This window comes from Phyllostomus discolor, chromosome 3 (genome assembly GCF_004126475.2).
Source record: "Phyllostomus discolor isolate MPI-MPIP mPhyDis1 chromosome 3, mPhyDis1.pri.v3, whole genome shotgun sequence".
Lineage (NCBI taxonomy): Eukaryota > Metazoa > Chordata > Mammalia > Chiroptera > Phyllostomidae > Phyllostomus > Phyllostomus discolor.
In genome coordinates, this window is record NC_040905.2 from 126,288,058 (window position 1) to 126,303,561 (window position 15,504).

Genomic DNA, 15,504 nt, shown 5'->3' on the forward strand with positions numbered 1-15,504 from the left:
ACAGAGACTAAAAGCACAATTCTAAGGATCAATGAATCCAAGAGCTGGTTCTTTGAAAAGATAAACAAAATCAACAAGCCTTTAAGCACACTCACCAGGAAAAAAAGAGAGAAGATCCAAATAAACACAATCAGAAATGAAAAAGGAGAGATTACAACAGATACCACAGAAGTACAAAGGACTGGAAGAAATTACTATGAAGAAGAGTATGCCAAGAAATTTGAAAACCAAGGTAAATGGACAAATTTCTACAAAAACATAATCTTCCAAAACTCAATGAAAAAGAAGCAGAAAGCCTGAACAAACCAATAACAGCAAAAGAAATTGAAGCAGCAATCAAAAACCTGCCAACACACAAAAGCCCTGGACCAGATGGTTTCACAGGAGAACTCTACAGAGCATTTAAGGAAAAGCTTACCCCTATCCTTCACAGACTATTCTAAAAAATCCAAAAAGATGGGAGACTCCCAAACTCTTTTTATGAGGCCAACATCATCCTAATTCCTAAACCAGATAAAGACACAACAAAGAAAGAAAACTTCAGGCCAATATTGCCCATGAACATTGATGCTAAAATCCTCAACCAAATACTGACAAACTGCATCCAACAATACATTAAAAAGATCATACCCCATGACGAAGTGGGATTCATTACAGGGATCCAAGGATGCTACAATATTCACAAATCAGTAAATGTAATACATCACATAAACAAAAGCAAAGACAAAAACCATATGATCATATCAATGGTTGAAGAAAAAGCATTTGATAAGCTACAGCACCCATTTATGATAAAAACACTCAGCAAAGTGGGAATAGAGGGAGCATTCCTCAACATAATAAAGGCTATATATGAGAGACCTACAGCCAACATCATACTCAATAGGCAAAAATTAAAATCTTTTCCACTAAGATCAAGAACAAGACAAGGCTGTCCACTTTCACCACTTCTATTCAATATAGTACTGGAAGTTTTAGCCACAGCGATCAGACAAGAAAAATAAATAAAAGGCATCCAAATCAGAAATGAGGCAACAAAACTGTCACTGTTTGCATATGACATGATAGTGTACATAGAAAATCCTATAGACTCCACCAAAAATCTGCTTGACCTAATAAGTGAAATTGGCAAAACAGCAAGATACAAAGTCAATACCCAGAAATCAAAGCCATTTCTGTACACCAGCAATGAAATAGCAAAAGGAGAAATCAAGAAAAAAAAATCCCATTTGAAATAGCAAAAATAAAAATAAAATACCTAGGAATAAGCCTACCCAAAGAGGTAAAAGATCCATATTCAGAAAACTACATAACACTGAGGAAAGAAATCAAGGAAGACACAAATGGAAACATATACCGTGTTCATGGATTGGAAGAGTTAATATCATCAAAATGTCTATACTACTCAAAGCAATTTACACATTCCATGCAATACCTATTAAAGTACCAATGGCTTATTTCACAGACAGAACAAACACTTGAAAAATTTATATGGAGCCATGAATGACCCTGAATAGCTGCTGCAATTTTGAGAAAGAAGAGTAAAGTAGGAGGGATCACAATACCTGACACTGAACTATAGTGCAAGGCCACTGTAATCAAAACAGCCTGGTACTCGCATAAAAACAGGGTCATGGACCAATGGAACAGACTGAGAGCCCAGAAATAAACCTAAGTCTCTATGGTCAATTAATATTGCCAAAGGAGGCAGCAACATAAAATAGAGTAAAAATAGCCTCTTCAGCAAATGGTGTTGGGAGAACTGGACAACTACATGCAAAAAAATGAAACTCGAGCACCAACTTACACCTTATACAAAAATAAATTCAAGGTGGATAAAGGACTTAAATATAAACTGTGACACCATTAAAGTCCTACAGGAGAATGTAGGTAGGAAAACCTCAGATATTTCACGCAGAAAGTTTTTTACTGACATGCCCCCTAGAGCAAGGGACATAAAGGAAAGAATGAACAAATGGGACTTAATCAAAACAAAATGCTTCTGCACAGCTAAAGAAAACATAATCAAAATAAAAGAACCAACTGTATGGGAGAACATATGTGCCAGTGATACCTCAGACAAGGGTTTAATCTCCAAAATATATAAAGAACTTACATGATTCCACTCTAAGAAGACAAGAAACCCAATTTAAAAAAAAAAAAAATGGGCAAAGGACTTGAACAGACACTTCTCCAAGGAGGACATTCAGAAAATCCAAAGTTACATTAAACAATGTTGAATATCGCTAGCTATCAGAGAGATGCAAATTAAAACCACAATGAGATACCACTTCACACCAGTCAGAGTGGCCATCATAAACAAAGCAACAAACAACAAGTGTTAGAGAGGTTGTGGAGAAAAGGGGACCCTAGTGCACTGTTGGTGGGACTGCAGACTGGTACAACCACTATGGAAAGCAGTATGGAACTTCCTCAGAAAACTAAAAATGGATCTGCCCTTTAACTCAGCAATTCCACTGCTGGGACTATATCCTAAGAATACTAAAACACCAATCCAAAAGAACCTATGCACCCCGATGTTCATAGCAGCACAATTTACAATAGCTAGGTGCTGGAAGCAACCTAGATGCCCATCAGTAAATGAATGGATCAAAAAACTATGGTACATTTACACAATGGAATTCTATGCAGCAGAAAGAAAGAAGGAGCTCCTACCCTTTGCAACAGCTTGGATGGAGCTGGAAAGCATTATGCTAAGCGAAATAAGCCAGGCAGTGATAGACAAATACCATATGATCTCACCTTTAACAAGAACCTAAACAACAAAACAAACAAACAAGCAAAATGTAGCCAAAGACACTGAAAGAGGGGTCAGACTGACAGTGACCAGAGGGGAGAGGGGAGGGAATTTCAGGGGAGAATGGGAAGGGTTTATAGGAACAAATTTAAAAAACACATGGAGAAAAACTTGGGGAAGGGTGGTAATGGGAGGGAAGTGGGGAGGTTTGGGTGGGTGGGCTGGATTGGGAGTAAAAGGGAGAAAACTGTACTTGAACAATGATTAAAATTTTAAAAATGGAAAAAAACCCAAAACCTTTACCAACACACACACACATACACTCACACAAACAATTATAAAACTAAAGTGTATTTACCATATTTTTGAACTATAAGATACACTCCCCCCAAATTGGGGAGGAAAACGGGGAGTGTGTCTTATAGTGTGTGTGTGTGTGTGTGTGTGTGTGTGTGAAGTTGCATTCGGACTATAAGACACACTTCCCCCAAATTTGGGAGGAAAACGGGGAGTGTGTTTTATACTCTGAATGCAACTTCACATTTATATCAGTTAAATATTATGTTATTTATGTTATTAAATGTTTTACCACATTTTTTGCTTCAAAAATTTTTTTCCTATTTTTCTCCTCTAAAACCTAGGTGCATCTTATGGTCCGAGAAATATGTATTCTGTGTCATTTTATTCCATTTTCTTGCTATGTATCGTAGACATTTATGTTTCTTCCTAGCCTTGCCTGATTTTCCCTTTCTTTTGGTTACAGTACTTCTGGTGTTCCTGAGAGGATTACCTTCTCCATTTTTAGTTCTTGTAGAGAGTGAGCTAGCTGATCCCACCTTGGCTCTGAGCTGGACATGTGAGCCTGGCCTGGCCAGTCCCAGCAGTGAATCCACCTGATCACCATGGTTACTCCAAGTTGGTACATTCAGGAATAATTCAGAGATTTTTCAGGATGCAACCAGGAAAGATTACCTCTTTTTCTATAGACCTGGGCTTTGAGGTGATGAGCCTTGAGGGCAACCAGCTAAAGAGATAATGCCTTACATACAACAGAACTGAGAGATGGCCAGGGCCTGAGTCCCTATAGCATCATTCAGAACCTCTCTATCTGTCCGTCCCTAAAGTCAGCTCTACCCCTATTAGTTAAGTGAGCCAATAAATACCTTTTTTCTTTTTTTTTAGACCAATTTGAGTTATGCTTCTAATACTTTCAGACAAGAGTCCCAACTGACGTTTTCTTGCATGGTGTTTACCCAGCTACTCTCTAGTATTCTGTTAGTCAGCTTTTTCTAGGTTCAAACAATCCTCAAATATCAGTGCCTCATAACTACAGAGGTTTATCCCTCACTGAGTTGTATGATGGCTCTGTGTCACTTTTGGCTTTGGTCCATGTCTCTTTTCAATCTTGTACCCAGGATGAAGGAGCAGAGGGAGAAGAGCAATGGCAAACATTCCTTCTGCTCACATTTCATTGGTCAGCACAAATCCAATGGCCAAACTTCCTGGCAGTGCTCTAGGGAAGCTGACATCACCAAAAGGGAAAAACTGAAAGGCATATGGCAGAGAGCAGGGGTGCAGAATTCTCTTACTGGGAAAGGAGTATTAATGAGAACAATAATATAGGGTATGGCATACTATCATCAAAGTTTGATGAGGGTGTTTTCTTGCTGACCTTTCAGCAGTGGTGGATTGTATCATCTCTCCTGTTGGCTTCCCTTCTATTTACGAATCCAGCACTATTTTCTTTTGTGGTATACAGTCCTGATTCAACTGGTCAGTCAGAAGCAGTGAAATTATTTGCCATCAATATTAAGAGCAGGAAGACTTTTGCTTTTTATTTTGACTGAAAAGAATTGGTGAGATTCATTTGCAAGAATAAATCACTAAATAAGTACCATGAACAAAAATACACTGCTGCCTATCTGGTCCCACGTCCCAGGGGAGAAAGTTCATGAAAGACCTCTTTAAAGCTGAGACCTTCAATGAAACAAAGATTGTGTTTTAGAAGAGAAAAGAAAGGGTTGGTTTGGATGAAACGTCTTTTCAGCTAAGTTCTACCCTTAGATAAACAAAAGGAAAAAAAATCCACAACACTTTCATGGAGCTTAAAGGTATCTTATAACCAAAACCTGAGGTGAAAACAAAAGTGTTACCATGCCATTTGAGGACAAGCACCAGCTATATGATAGTATGTTGTTGTGAAGTTAACAGTGGGACCAAAAATGCTCATGATTTCAAAATGACACGGTAAACAGCATGTCTTTTGCACAAAAGATCATAATTAAATGGTGGCATGGCAGAAAATTTTCTGCCATTCCCTGTTGAAAGAACACTTTTAATTTATTTTGTCTTATGGCAAGGTAAATTTCTGTTTCAGTAATTTCAGAAGCCAGAGAGTTTCACGAGGATACTAAATTGTGTTTGCTCTTTGTATTAGCATTTATCTTCAAACAGGAAGGAAGATGAGCTGTTTCCTGAATTTGGGACATGCTTGGATGCATAAATCTTGAGGTTTGGCATGTGTATGGCCCCCTTTCTGAGGCAGACAGTGCTGCTTTCTTTCCTTCCTCCTGTTCGTAGGTGATCTGGAAACAAGTTCAGGGAATCCATGCACAGGCAGCATGGCAGACACATCTGGGTCTCAATTTAGCTCTGCCTTATTAGTTGTTGTATTACTTTCTTTAAGAAATTACCCCAAAATTGCTCTGGAGGCTACCCGTTCTTTCTGGAAGCTCTGGGGAAAAATTTGTTTGCTTGCTTTTCCTAGTTTTGAGAGGCCCCCTGAATTCTAAGAGGGCTTGTGACCCTTCCAGATTACTCTGATCTCTGGTTTCTGTTGTCACATTTCATACTTCTATAGTAGTATCTCCCTCTGCCTCCCTGTCACAGGGACCCTTGTGATTATATTATTAGGCCTCCCTGGATAACCTCAAGATTCTTTTTTTTTTTTAAAGAAATGACTATTTTTTTTATTTTTTTAAAGATTTTATTTAGTTATTTTTAGAGAGGGAAGGGAGGGAGAAAGAGAGAGAGAGAGAAATATCAATGTGCGGTTGCTGGGAGCCGTGGCCTGCAACCCAGGTATGTGGCCTGACTGGGAATCAAACCTGCGACACTTTGGTTCGCAGCCCGTGCTCAATCCACTGAGCTACGCCAGCCAGGGCTACCTCAAGATTCTTATTTACATTTACAAAGTCCCTTTTGCCATATAAGGGAATATATGTGTTCACAGCTAGAGATTGGATGTGGACATTTTTGGAGGCTGTTATGCATCCTACCATAGCCTGGCCCTGGAACTAATCCTTTTACATCTCTGAGCTATGCTCCTCTCTTTTACCATGGGATGGAAATAATACCTACATTCAGAGTTGCTGTGAGGGTTAAAGATGGTATCAGGGTTCTTTATTGCAAACCACAGAAATTTAAGGGGTACTTAAGAAAAAGGTATATATTGGAGATAAAAATATAACTCACAAACATGAAGGACCTGGCCTTAGAAAGCAGGTAGAGGGATCTAGGGAGACTAGGCTAATGACCTGTCTTCAAGACACCACTGCCAGGAAGAATTCTCTAGTCTCTGACAGTCTACTCAAGATTCTTGATCCAGGGAAACAGAATCTGCTTGGCTAAGCTTGGGTCTCATGTGAACTCCTTGGTCCCAGGAGGGCAAGGCATTGTGACCCATATTGTACCCTACTCATAGAGGGGGACCTGTCAAAGAAAATCTGAGGACTAGTACCAAAAGAAGAGGGAAGCAAATGATGGGCAGATAAAAATAAAAATTATCCACTGAAGAGGGCTCAGAGTAGATAGTCAAAGAATGGTAACTTTTATTCTTGATCTTAAGAGGATAGTAGTTGCTGCTTTAGCGTGACAAAACATGGATAGTAGAATTATGACGCAAGTGAAGGTTAGAATATCTGAATTTAACTCAGCTCTCTCACTGGTAAATTCTGACATTAAAGAAAGTTCTCTCTTTCCTTATCTATAGTAACAGTCATTCATTTGACAATATTTATTAAATGCCCCTACTTTGTTCTAGGCACTTTTCTAAGTACCATGGATAGAGTGGAGAACAAGAGAGACTTGGGCCTCATGGAGTTTACATGGTAGGGGGAAGATAGACAATAACCAAGCTAACAAATAAACTTACTGTATGATGTAAAGAAGATTCAGTTACTTTGAAGAAAAATAAACCAGAGTAACTGGACAGAGAGCGACAGGTCTGGGTGAGAGGTGGTAGTGTTTTAGATAGAGTTGCTAAGAAAGGCTCACCTATCTAACACAGTGACATGTACACAGGATATGAGTGACAAACAGGGAGCCAGCCTTACAGAGATCAACAAAAGAGTGTTCCAAACAGAGGACACAGCCACATGAAGGCCTTGAGGCAGGCACAGACTTGACCAGTGAGTCAGAAAGAGATAAGGGAGACTGAGAGGGTGGTAGGAAATAGGCCAGAGAGGTTGGCTGAGCTGTGTCCAATTGGGGTAGGGCCTTGGACACCATGATAAAGAGTTTGAATTTTTCTTCTTTTCAGTGTGCTAAGAAGCTATTGGGTGGGGAGAGGAGGGTGAGCTGAAGAGTGTAATAATCTAATTTATCTTTAAAGAAAATCACTCTGGCAGCTGGATGGGGAGTTGACTGGCATCAGCTGTAATAGTGTAAACAGGGAGGCCAGTGAGGAGATGATGGCAGCTTGGAATAAAGAGGTAAGAAGAGGTCGATATTGGAACCATGACTTATTGATGAATTGAATATGGGTGAAAGAAAGAATTCAAGGATGACTTGGAAACTTCTGGTCTGAGCATCTGTCTGAATGGGGAGCCATTGACTGAAATGAAGTATGAGAACAAAAAGTTCTGTTTGGAAAATTTAATGGGTTTAGTGAAGAATGACAAATTATTGGGAATAAAATGAACTTTTTATTTCATTTTATTCCCAATAATTGTCCCACTATAGTACACTGAATTTCTCTTCCATCCAGGAAGCCACCGTTTAATAACTTTGGGGGGCCAAATTCCATAACTGCCTGGTCACTTTGTTTTGAGATAGTCTTACTTCACTGTTCTTATTCATCTTGTTTATTTTTAAATCCTTAATCCTTAGTCCCATCCTGGAAGTAAAACTCATCTTTCTCCTTTGCCCAGCTCTAGCCATAACTGTCTATGATTCAGGGATCCCTGAAGGAAGGGGGAAATGACCTGTTTATTTTCACTAGTTCGTAACTGCACAGCAAACCTCAGTAGTATCCATAGTACCTGTGACTTTGTCACTAATAGCAATCAGACATTTTCATGTTATGTTATAGCTGGTACAGTGATTGCAAAATATTTCCAATTGTTACTCATTACATTAGTTAACTGAGCTGCATTAGCTCTTCCTAATTACTGCATAATTTAGTAGCACCAATGTTACTATTGATATATCATTACTTTTTAAACATTTTGATAACCGTATTCCAATATAATTGGTTTGCTTTGTAATTTTATGTTTTTGTGTTTTAACCAACATTCTGAGGACTCCCAACTGCCAAAGTGGAAAGGGATCCATGGCAGAAAACAAGTTTGGATCTCCTCCAATTGGTTTGAAAGAATTGGGAAGGTTGTTTTCCTACTGGTAGGAGGAAGATGGTCTGCTCTTCTTGTAAACACCTACCTCTCCATCCACCCATGCCTTGCCTAGGTTCAGCATTTGGGGCAGGAGGAGAGAGACTAAATAAATAATACAGCAATCAGGACATATTTATCAAAAGCATAAGTCGCATGCCCTGATTTTGGACATGGTTATATATGCAGTTCAAGGTGAGCATGTGGTCTTGCAGCAGGTTGTTTAGTGAGCACTGGTAACTCGGCCCATGCGTAGCTTCTAGAGAAAGGGTGGTAAAATACGACCTGATTCTGTGTTTACCTAGGAGAATAATTCAGCCTGATGCTGAGTAATTGCTTGTTGGTTTTCCAGGGTGGAGTTGCTGAGCAAGTAGAAAATCATGTCCTAGAAATGATTATTTCTCAATGTGCTTTAAGGCCACTAGAGTCAGGCAGCTGGCTCTCCCTACTGTTTTTTTGTTTTGTTTTGTTTTGTTTTGTTTTGTTTGAGTTATTCCCTCACATCACAAAAGGCTGGGATTGAAAGAATTCTATGAGATTCCATCCTAATGGCTAGTCACTGTATGTCTGGATGGACCATTCCAGTTAACCTCTATTGTATTCCTTCCGAATATTTGAAATTCATTACTCAGCCCTGGCTGGCATAGCTCAGTGTATTGAGCTTGGGCTGCAAATCAAAGTGTCACAGGTTTGATTCCCAGTCAGGGCACATGCCTGGGTTGCAGGCCACGGCCCGCAGCAACCGCACATTGATGTTTCTCTCTCTCTCTCTCTCTCTCTCTTTCTCCCTCCCTTCCCTCTCTAAAAATAAATAAATAAATAAATAAAATCTTTAAAAAAAAGAAATTCATTACTCAAGACAGATATCTTCAACAAGAATGTTTGGGAAACCAGTGAAGGCTGATGGCAGGGATAGGTAATCTGTTTTACTGAATATGAGGGTGGACATTATCAAATACTGAGCTTGTGAAAGGCTTTATGAGCAATGGTTGATTTAGAGTTTGTGTCATTTTGTAAATGGCTTTGTGTTCTCATGTTCTAAGAAAACAATTCAGTGTAATACCTAATGAAAACTGGATAGAATTTGGATCCTGGCATTCAATTTTCAATATAAAACAAGCTTTTCTCCTTTCTGCCTTATTTTGCTTAAATGCCATTTTGGATGGTACCTCTTGTCTTAGAACTGGGTGGAGAAGTTAATAAAGAGTAACTTCTCAGCCCTGGATGGTGTGACTCAGTTGGTTGGGCATCATCCTGCAAACTGAAAGGTTGCCATTTTGATTCCCAGTCAAGGCATATGCCTGCTTTGCAGGTTCAAACCCTAGCCAGAGCACATGCAAGAAGCAACCGATTAATGTTTCTCTCCTTTTCCCTCCCTTCCCCTCTCTCTAGAATCAACAAAATAAAAAAAAAGACTAACTTCTCAGATTCTCTTTTGTATATTTATAAGCTTCCTTAGGTCCTACAGATCTTTCACTTAGCATCCAAAAAAGGGGAAAGGTGTGTGTGTGTGTGTGTGTGTGTGTGTGTGTGTGGTGTGTTTATACATACACACAATATCAGAAAAATTAACTCTTGTTCCCTCTCAGAATTAAAGCATTGATTCTTGAGATCCAGATATATTTAATTCACATGAATTAACTTGATAAAGAAGAGGAATGTGACAAATGAACATTACCAATAAAACAAGTCCTATTGGAAAAATACTCAGCAGTACTGTTTTGGCCTTTGAGACACACAAACCTTTCTACTCTGGGGGTATCTGATTTAAACCCTTGAGGAACCTCAGCTGCCTTCTCCTATGATCAACATGCTCATCTTCTCTTCTTCTCTGATTCCCCATGATTAGTGGTTGCCTCTATTCAATCTCTTATTTTTATTTGATCTAGAGCCAGTTGCACTGATTCTAAAAGAGAGAAAAGGGCCTGGCATGGCTTCTTTGCCTTCAAACTGGCCTGCTGAAGTAATTTCTAATTCCCAGGGATGATTCTCTGAAGATTAATTCCTTTTAATTTAGTCTGACTTAGACTGGCTTATCATACTTACTCTTGGTTTGATAACTAGACAGTGCCTCTTAGTTAGCCATGAAAACAGAGGTGTCACTAAAGGTGGCCTCATACTACTGCTTAATGGCCTATTAGAAATCTCATTTCACCTTTGGAAATATCATTGTGATGTAAGGCAATTGAGTTTCATTACTGGTGAAAGCCCACTTAGGCTGTTGGTCCCAAATTTGCAGTTCTCCTTTCCTACTGCTGTTCCAAAACAGGAATACCATTACTTTGATTATTTCATGACATCAAGAGAGAAAACATATTTAAGCAGAAAAATTGCACTTGAACGGGAAGGCACCATCAAATGTCCCCTAGATACAAGTAACAAATTCTACTTCGTTCTGTCCTGACAGTCTCTGTGGAGCTTCAGACGAGAATATCTGCCAAGTTATTACTGTAAGGAGTGATGAAGAGGGTATTTTCTATGATTATGGCTTTCCCACCCTCATTTCCTTCTAGGCAAGTGACTGGGTATTCCTTTGTTTGACACTTGAAGCTGTGAGGTCCATTATTCCCTACTAGTGAACTTGTGAACTATCCTCTTCTCTTTGGGCCGTTCTCTTTACTTCCCGGCCAATTTGCATTATTGGCAAAAAATGATCAGTCACCTTGAACAAGTCTCTTCATTCTTCTTATCCTCAGTTTCTTCACTGTGAACAAAATAACAGTAACTCATTATTAATGTTGAAAGGATTTAATGAAATCGTGTGTGGAAAGTTCTTAGCACACTATGCCAGGCACAGAGGCTCATGTCACAAATATTTAATGAGTGCCCATGATGTGCCAAGCACTCTCCTGAGCGCTGAAACTACCAAGAGGAGCAAACAGAAGTCCTGTCTCTGTCCTTGTGGCGCTTTCAGTTCAGTTGAGGATTTGGGCATTAATTAGGTAACCAGATTTCTATCTCCAAATCGGGCCAAGGACTAGAAAGGAAAATTGCACAGAACTCCACTGGGCCCTGACCTAATCAGAAAAATCCTTCAGTAGCATTCAAGTAGAGAAAGGAAGAAAGAATCAGGGTGAATTTGGAGAAAGGGGTGTCAGCTCCCCCAACCCTAAGGTGCGTTTTAGCAAATTAGGGAAACACACTCCTGGCCTAGGGTAGATGCAGCCTTCACCCTGGACCATCGTTTACTGAGCAGAGCTGGGTGGGGTTTGAGTTCTCTCTGCCCAACTGGGTGCCTTTGAGAGAACAATCTGCACTAATGTATGTGGTGTCCTGGCTGGAGTAGGAGGACTCTGGAGGCAGAGGAAAACCCTCAGCAAAGCCCTGAGGTGAGAGGGCACATTGGAAATGAAAACGGTTAGCACAGCTGGAGCACAAGGAGCAAGTCTGGCAGGAGGGGGAAACTGGAAAAGTTCTCAGTAAATACCAAATAGTATTAATTCATGATAACATTTGTCTCCTAAATTCACTCTTGGCACACCAAGATCTCCTGAGAAACACTGAAGTCTTCCTAGAAGCCATTGTTTTCTAACTAGTGAAGGAGAATTACTAAAGGGATGAGATTCATTGCTGTCACACACAGAGATTTAGAGAATTAAGAGTGGTGGATGAAGAGAGACATTTACTGTGGAATGCAGGGAACTGATGCACCTCCAGCAAGATACGACTGCTCCACTACAGCCCAAATAAGCAGAAAATAGACAAAAAGAACTGAAAACAAAAATAGAACCGGGGGTGCGGGGGGAGCCAACACATCATTCAAATCAAAATGGAAACAGGACATTAGGGAAAGGTTTCTAACATTGCTGTCATTTGGGGGGTATAATTGTCGCTCTAAAGTAGGTGAATCTCATTTATTGGTATGTTAGAAAGGAAGGACCTTGTGGCTGGAGAACCAGCACGTGGCAACATCACTGACCACTAAAAATGGTCTTGCTAATTAATGTTCATGGTTCTTCCTGGCTTTGATTTCCTTGATTCTAGAATAACTCAAAAGAGCATTCATTCATTCACACATTGGTGAGATTTCTTTGGTGGTGGTTATTTTTAAGTCAAAGTTTAGAGGGAAATAAAAGCCCAGATCCTGAAGGATCCTACGCTGTTGCCAGTTAGCTTGGCAGTCTGTGCCAGCCTGGGCTTCTGTGTTTACCCAGTAGAGGTCTGGTGTGAGCATGGCATTGTGAGGGAAGCCTAGGCTTTGTGATTGGATGGGTCTGGGCCTTTGTGATTGGATGGGTCTGGGCCTGACTAGGCCACTTACAAGCTGTGTGAACTTGAACAGATTAGTTAACCTCTCCGTACATAGGGCTTACTATAAACTCAAATGATGACAGTCACTAGGGAGAGCTCGAAGTCCAGGGAACTTGGGAGTCCCTCATTTGCAAAATTATTTTTGAGGATCCTGTCCTGGGAACAGTTCTCATGTGACCCATGTTCTTTCAGAGGTTTTTTTGTTTGCTTGTTTGTTTGTTTTGTTTTGTTTTTTGTACTACATCTGAAATATCTTGAATCCTGCTTTTCAGAGGAAGTTATGCTTTGGGGAAACATAAGGAACCAAAATTAAGTCAGACTTGTAAGTTCTTTTTGTTTTTAAAGATTTTCTTTATTTATTTTTAGAGAGAGGGGATGCAGGGAGAAAGAGAGGAGAGAAACATCAATGTGTGGTTGCCCCTCACACATCCCCCATCAGAGACCTGGCCTGAAACCCTGGCATGTGCCCTGACTGGAAATCAAACCAGCAACCACTTGGTTTGCAGGCCGGCACTCAATCCACTGAGCCACACCAGCCAGGGCAGATTTGTAAGTTCTTGTTAGCAGTTAGTATCTCTATAAAAGTTTTAGGAGAAAAAAAAAGAAAAGAGAATTCAGCTATGGTTTTTAAATATGGTATCTGTGATCAAGAATTGCATCCTGAAAAATCCCACTAGAGCAGACACTTGTCAACTGACCCAGCACTTGACACATTTTATTGCTTATTAAGATACAGTAGAACTTACAAAATATTGTTGACGTTGTGCCACATTAAACTGGAATGCACATCCAATCAGAGATAAATTCCAATATTTTGCTTTCAGGAAAGAGACAGATTACTTAATTTCCCTTGAATACAAAGCTAGGGAAAGAGACCTTTATTTTATTTGTTAACATTTCTTTATTGTTGTTCAAGTACAGTTTTCTGCCTTTTCCCCCCACCCTTTCCCACCACCCCAGCCCTTCCTACCTCTCTCTCCTGTTTCCACCGCCCCCCTTGTTATTGTCCACGTGTCCTTTATAATTGTTCCTGCAAATCCTTCACCCTTTTCCCCTATAATTCCCTCCCTCTCCCCTCTGGTCACTGTCAGCTTGTTCTCAATTTCAGTGTCTTTGGTTATATTTTGCTTATTTGTTCATTTTGTTGATTAGGTTCTTGGTTTTTTTGTTTTTTTTTTTGTTTTTGTTTTTAATTTTATTTTAATCATTGTTCAAGTACAGTTTTCTCCCACCTACTCGCATTCCAGCCCACCCACCCAACCCTCCCCTCTTCCCCCCATCATCCCCCACCCCTAGTTTTTGTCCATGTGTCTTCCAAATTTGTTCCTGTAAACCCGACCCATTCCCCCCTGAAATTCCCTCTTCTGTCCCCTCTGGTCACTGTCAGTCTGTCCCCTATTTCAGTGTCTTTGGTTATATTTTGCTTGTTTCTTTGTTTTGTTGTTTAGGTTCTTGTTAAAGGTGAGACCATATGGTATTTTTCCCTCACCACCTGGCTTATTTCATTTAGCATAATGCTCTCCAGTTCCATCCATGCTGTCACCAAAGTGTAGGAGCTCCTTCTTTCTTTCTGCTGCATAGAATTCTATTGTGTAAATGTCACATAGTTTTTTTGATCCATTCATTTACTGGTGGGCACTCAGGTTGCTTCTAGCACTTGGCTATTGTAAATTGTGCTGCTATGAACATTGAGGTGCATAGGTTCTTTTGGATTAGTGTTTCAGGGTTCTTAGGATATAGTCCTAGCAATGGAATTGCTGGGTCAAAAGGCAGTTTCATTTTTAGTTTTTTGAGGAAATTCCATACTGTTTTCCATAGTGGTAAAAGAGCCCTTTTTTATGTGTCAATCATAATATGCTGTGGAAAGGGCCCTTTTGCTCTGTCTTTTGTTCTATGTCCATGGACTTATGTCAATAACCTGTATCTTGTACTTTCAGGACTGACATACACCTTTACCACCCTTAGTTCTTCAAAGAAGAGCAGGATAACAGTGATTAAAAATTATTTTGGTGAAAAAAAAATCTTGGATTTAAAAATAAAAAGTGCTAACCCAAGTTTGCACTTTTCTATCAATGAATAAAGCATTTATGTTTATGTTGTCAAAGGCCTTGCTCAGCTGAAAGATGGATTCTCATTGGCATATGACCATTTTATTGCTTTTTAGCCCCCGGCCACCTATCCCACTCTCCCTCCAGCTGACAGAAGAGGAGGCAGCACTGACCATCCAGTCATTCTGGAGAGCCTACCTGGTAAGAGGCATGTACAGTTATGCCACTGGGCTTGATAGGGAATTTTTGTGATGTGGACAACCCATGAATTTGAAATGAGGATAGAAACAGGAGTCTCTGAAAAATAGTTCTCAAAAGGGATTTAGAAATTTTACCAAAACGTATTTTGCATTTATCATTAAAAGTACTCTCTAACCTTTTAAAGTTGGGTTACTGGCCTGCATTACCTAAAAAGTAATATTACAAATAGACAGCAATATGTGTCAATTATAGAAAATAGTTAGAAAATCTAGATAATTCACATAAAACTAATAAAAATAAAAGTTTTGAGTCATGGATAGCTGTGATCCAAAGTTTGCCATTTTGACATTTTGGTGTAAATGTTCCAAATCATAAAAATATCAATACATAATAACATTTAAATACCTAATATAGAAAGTAACCATTTCTTTTAAAACTTGTCTTTTCTAATCACTTTCCTATTGGTTATTTCCAGTTTATCATTATAATAAATGCTGAAATACACATCCTTGTGTAGCCATCTTTGCACATTTCTCTGGTTAGTTATGTAGAATGCATTGTAGAAATCAAATTTCTAGGTCAAAAGGCAAGTTTCTTTCTAAAGCACCTGATCCGCATTGTCATGTGGCCCTTCAGG

General features: G+C 39.5%; 1 protein-coding gene across 2 annotated transcripts in view; it reads left to right on the plus strand.

Annotated features, from left to right (window-relative positions):
• The window catches only part of IQCK (IQ motif containing K), a 195,471-nt gene that overhangs the window by 66,627 nt on the left and 113,340 nt on the right, over positions 1 to 15,504 (plus strand). For both annotated transcript variants that reach the window (XM_036021413.1, XM_028511543.2), the window contains one exon: positions 14,783 to 14,867. In XM_036021413.1, coding sequence (XP_035877306.1) covers positions 14,783 to 14,867 — 85 coding nt within the window. The remainder of the gene's footprint in view (positions 1 to 14,782; positions 14,868 to 15,504) is intronic.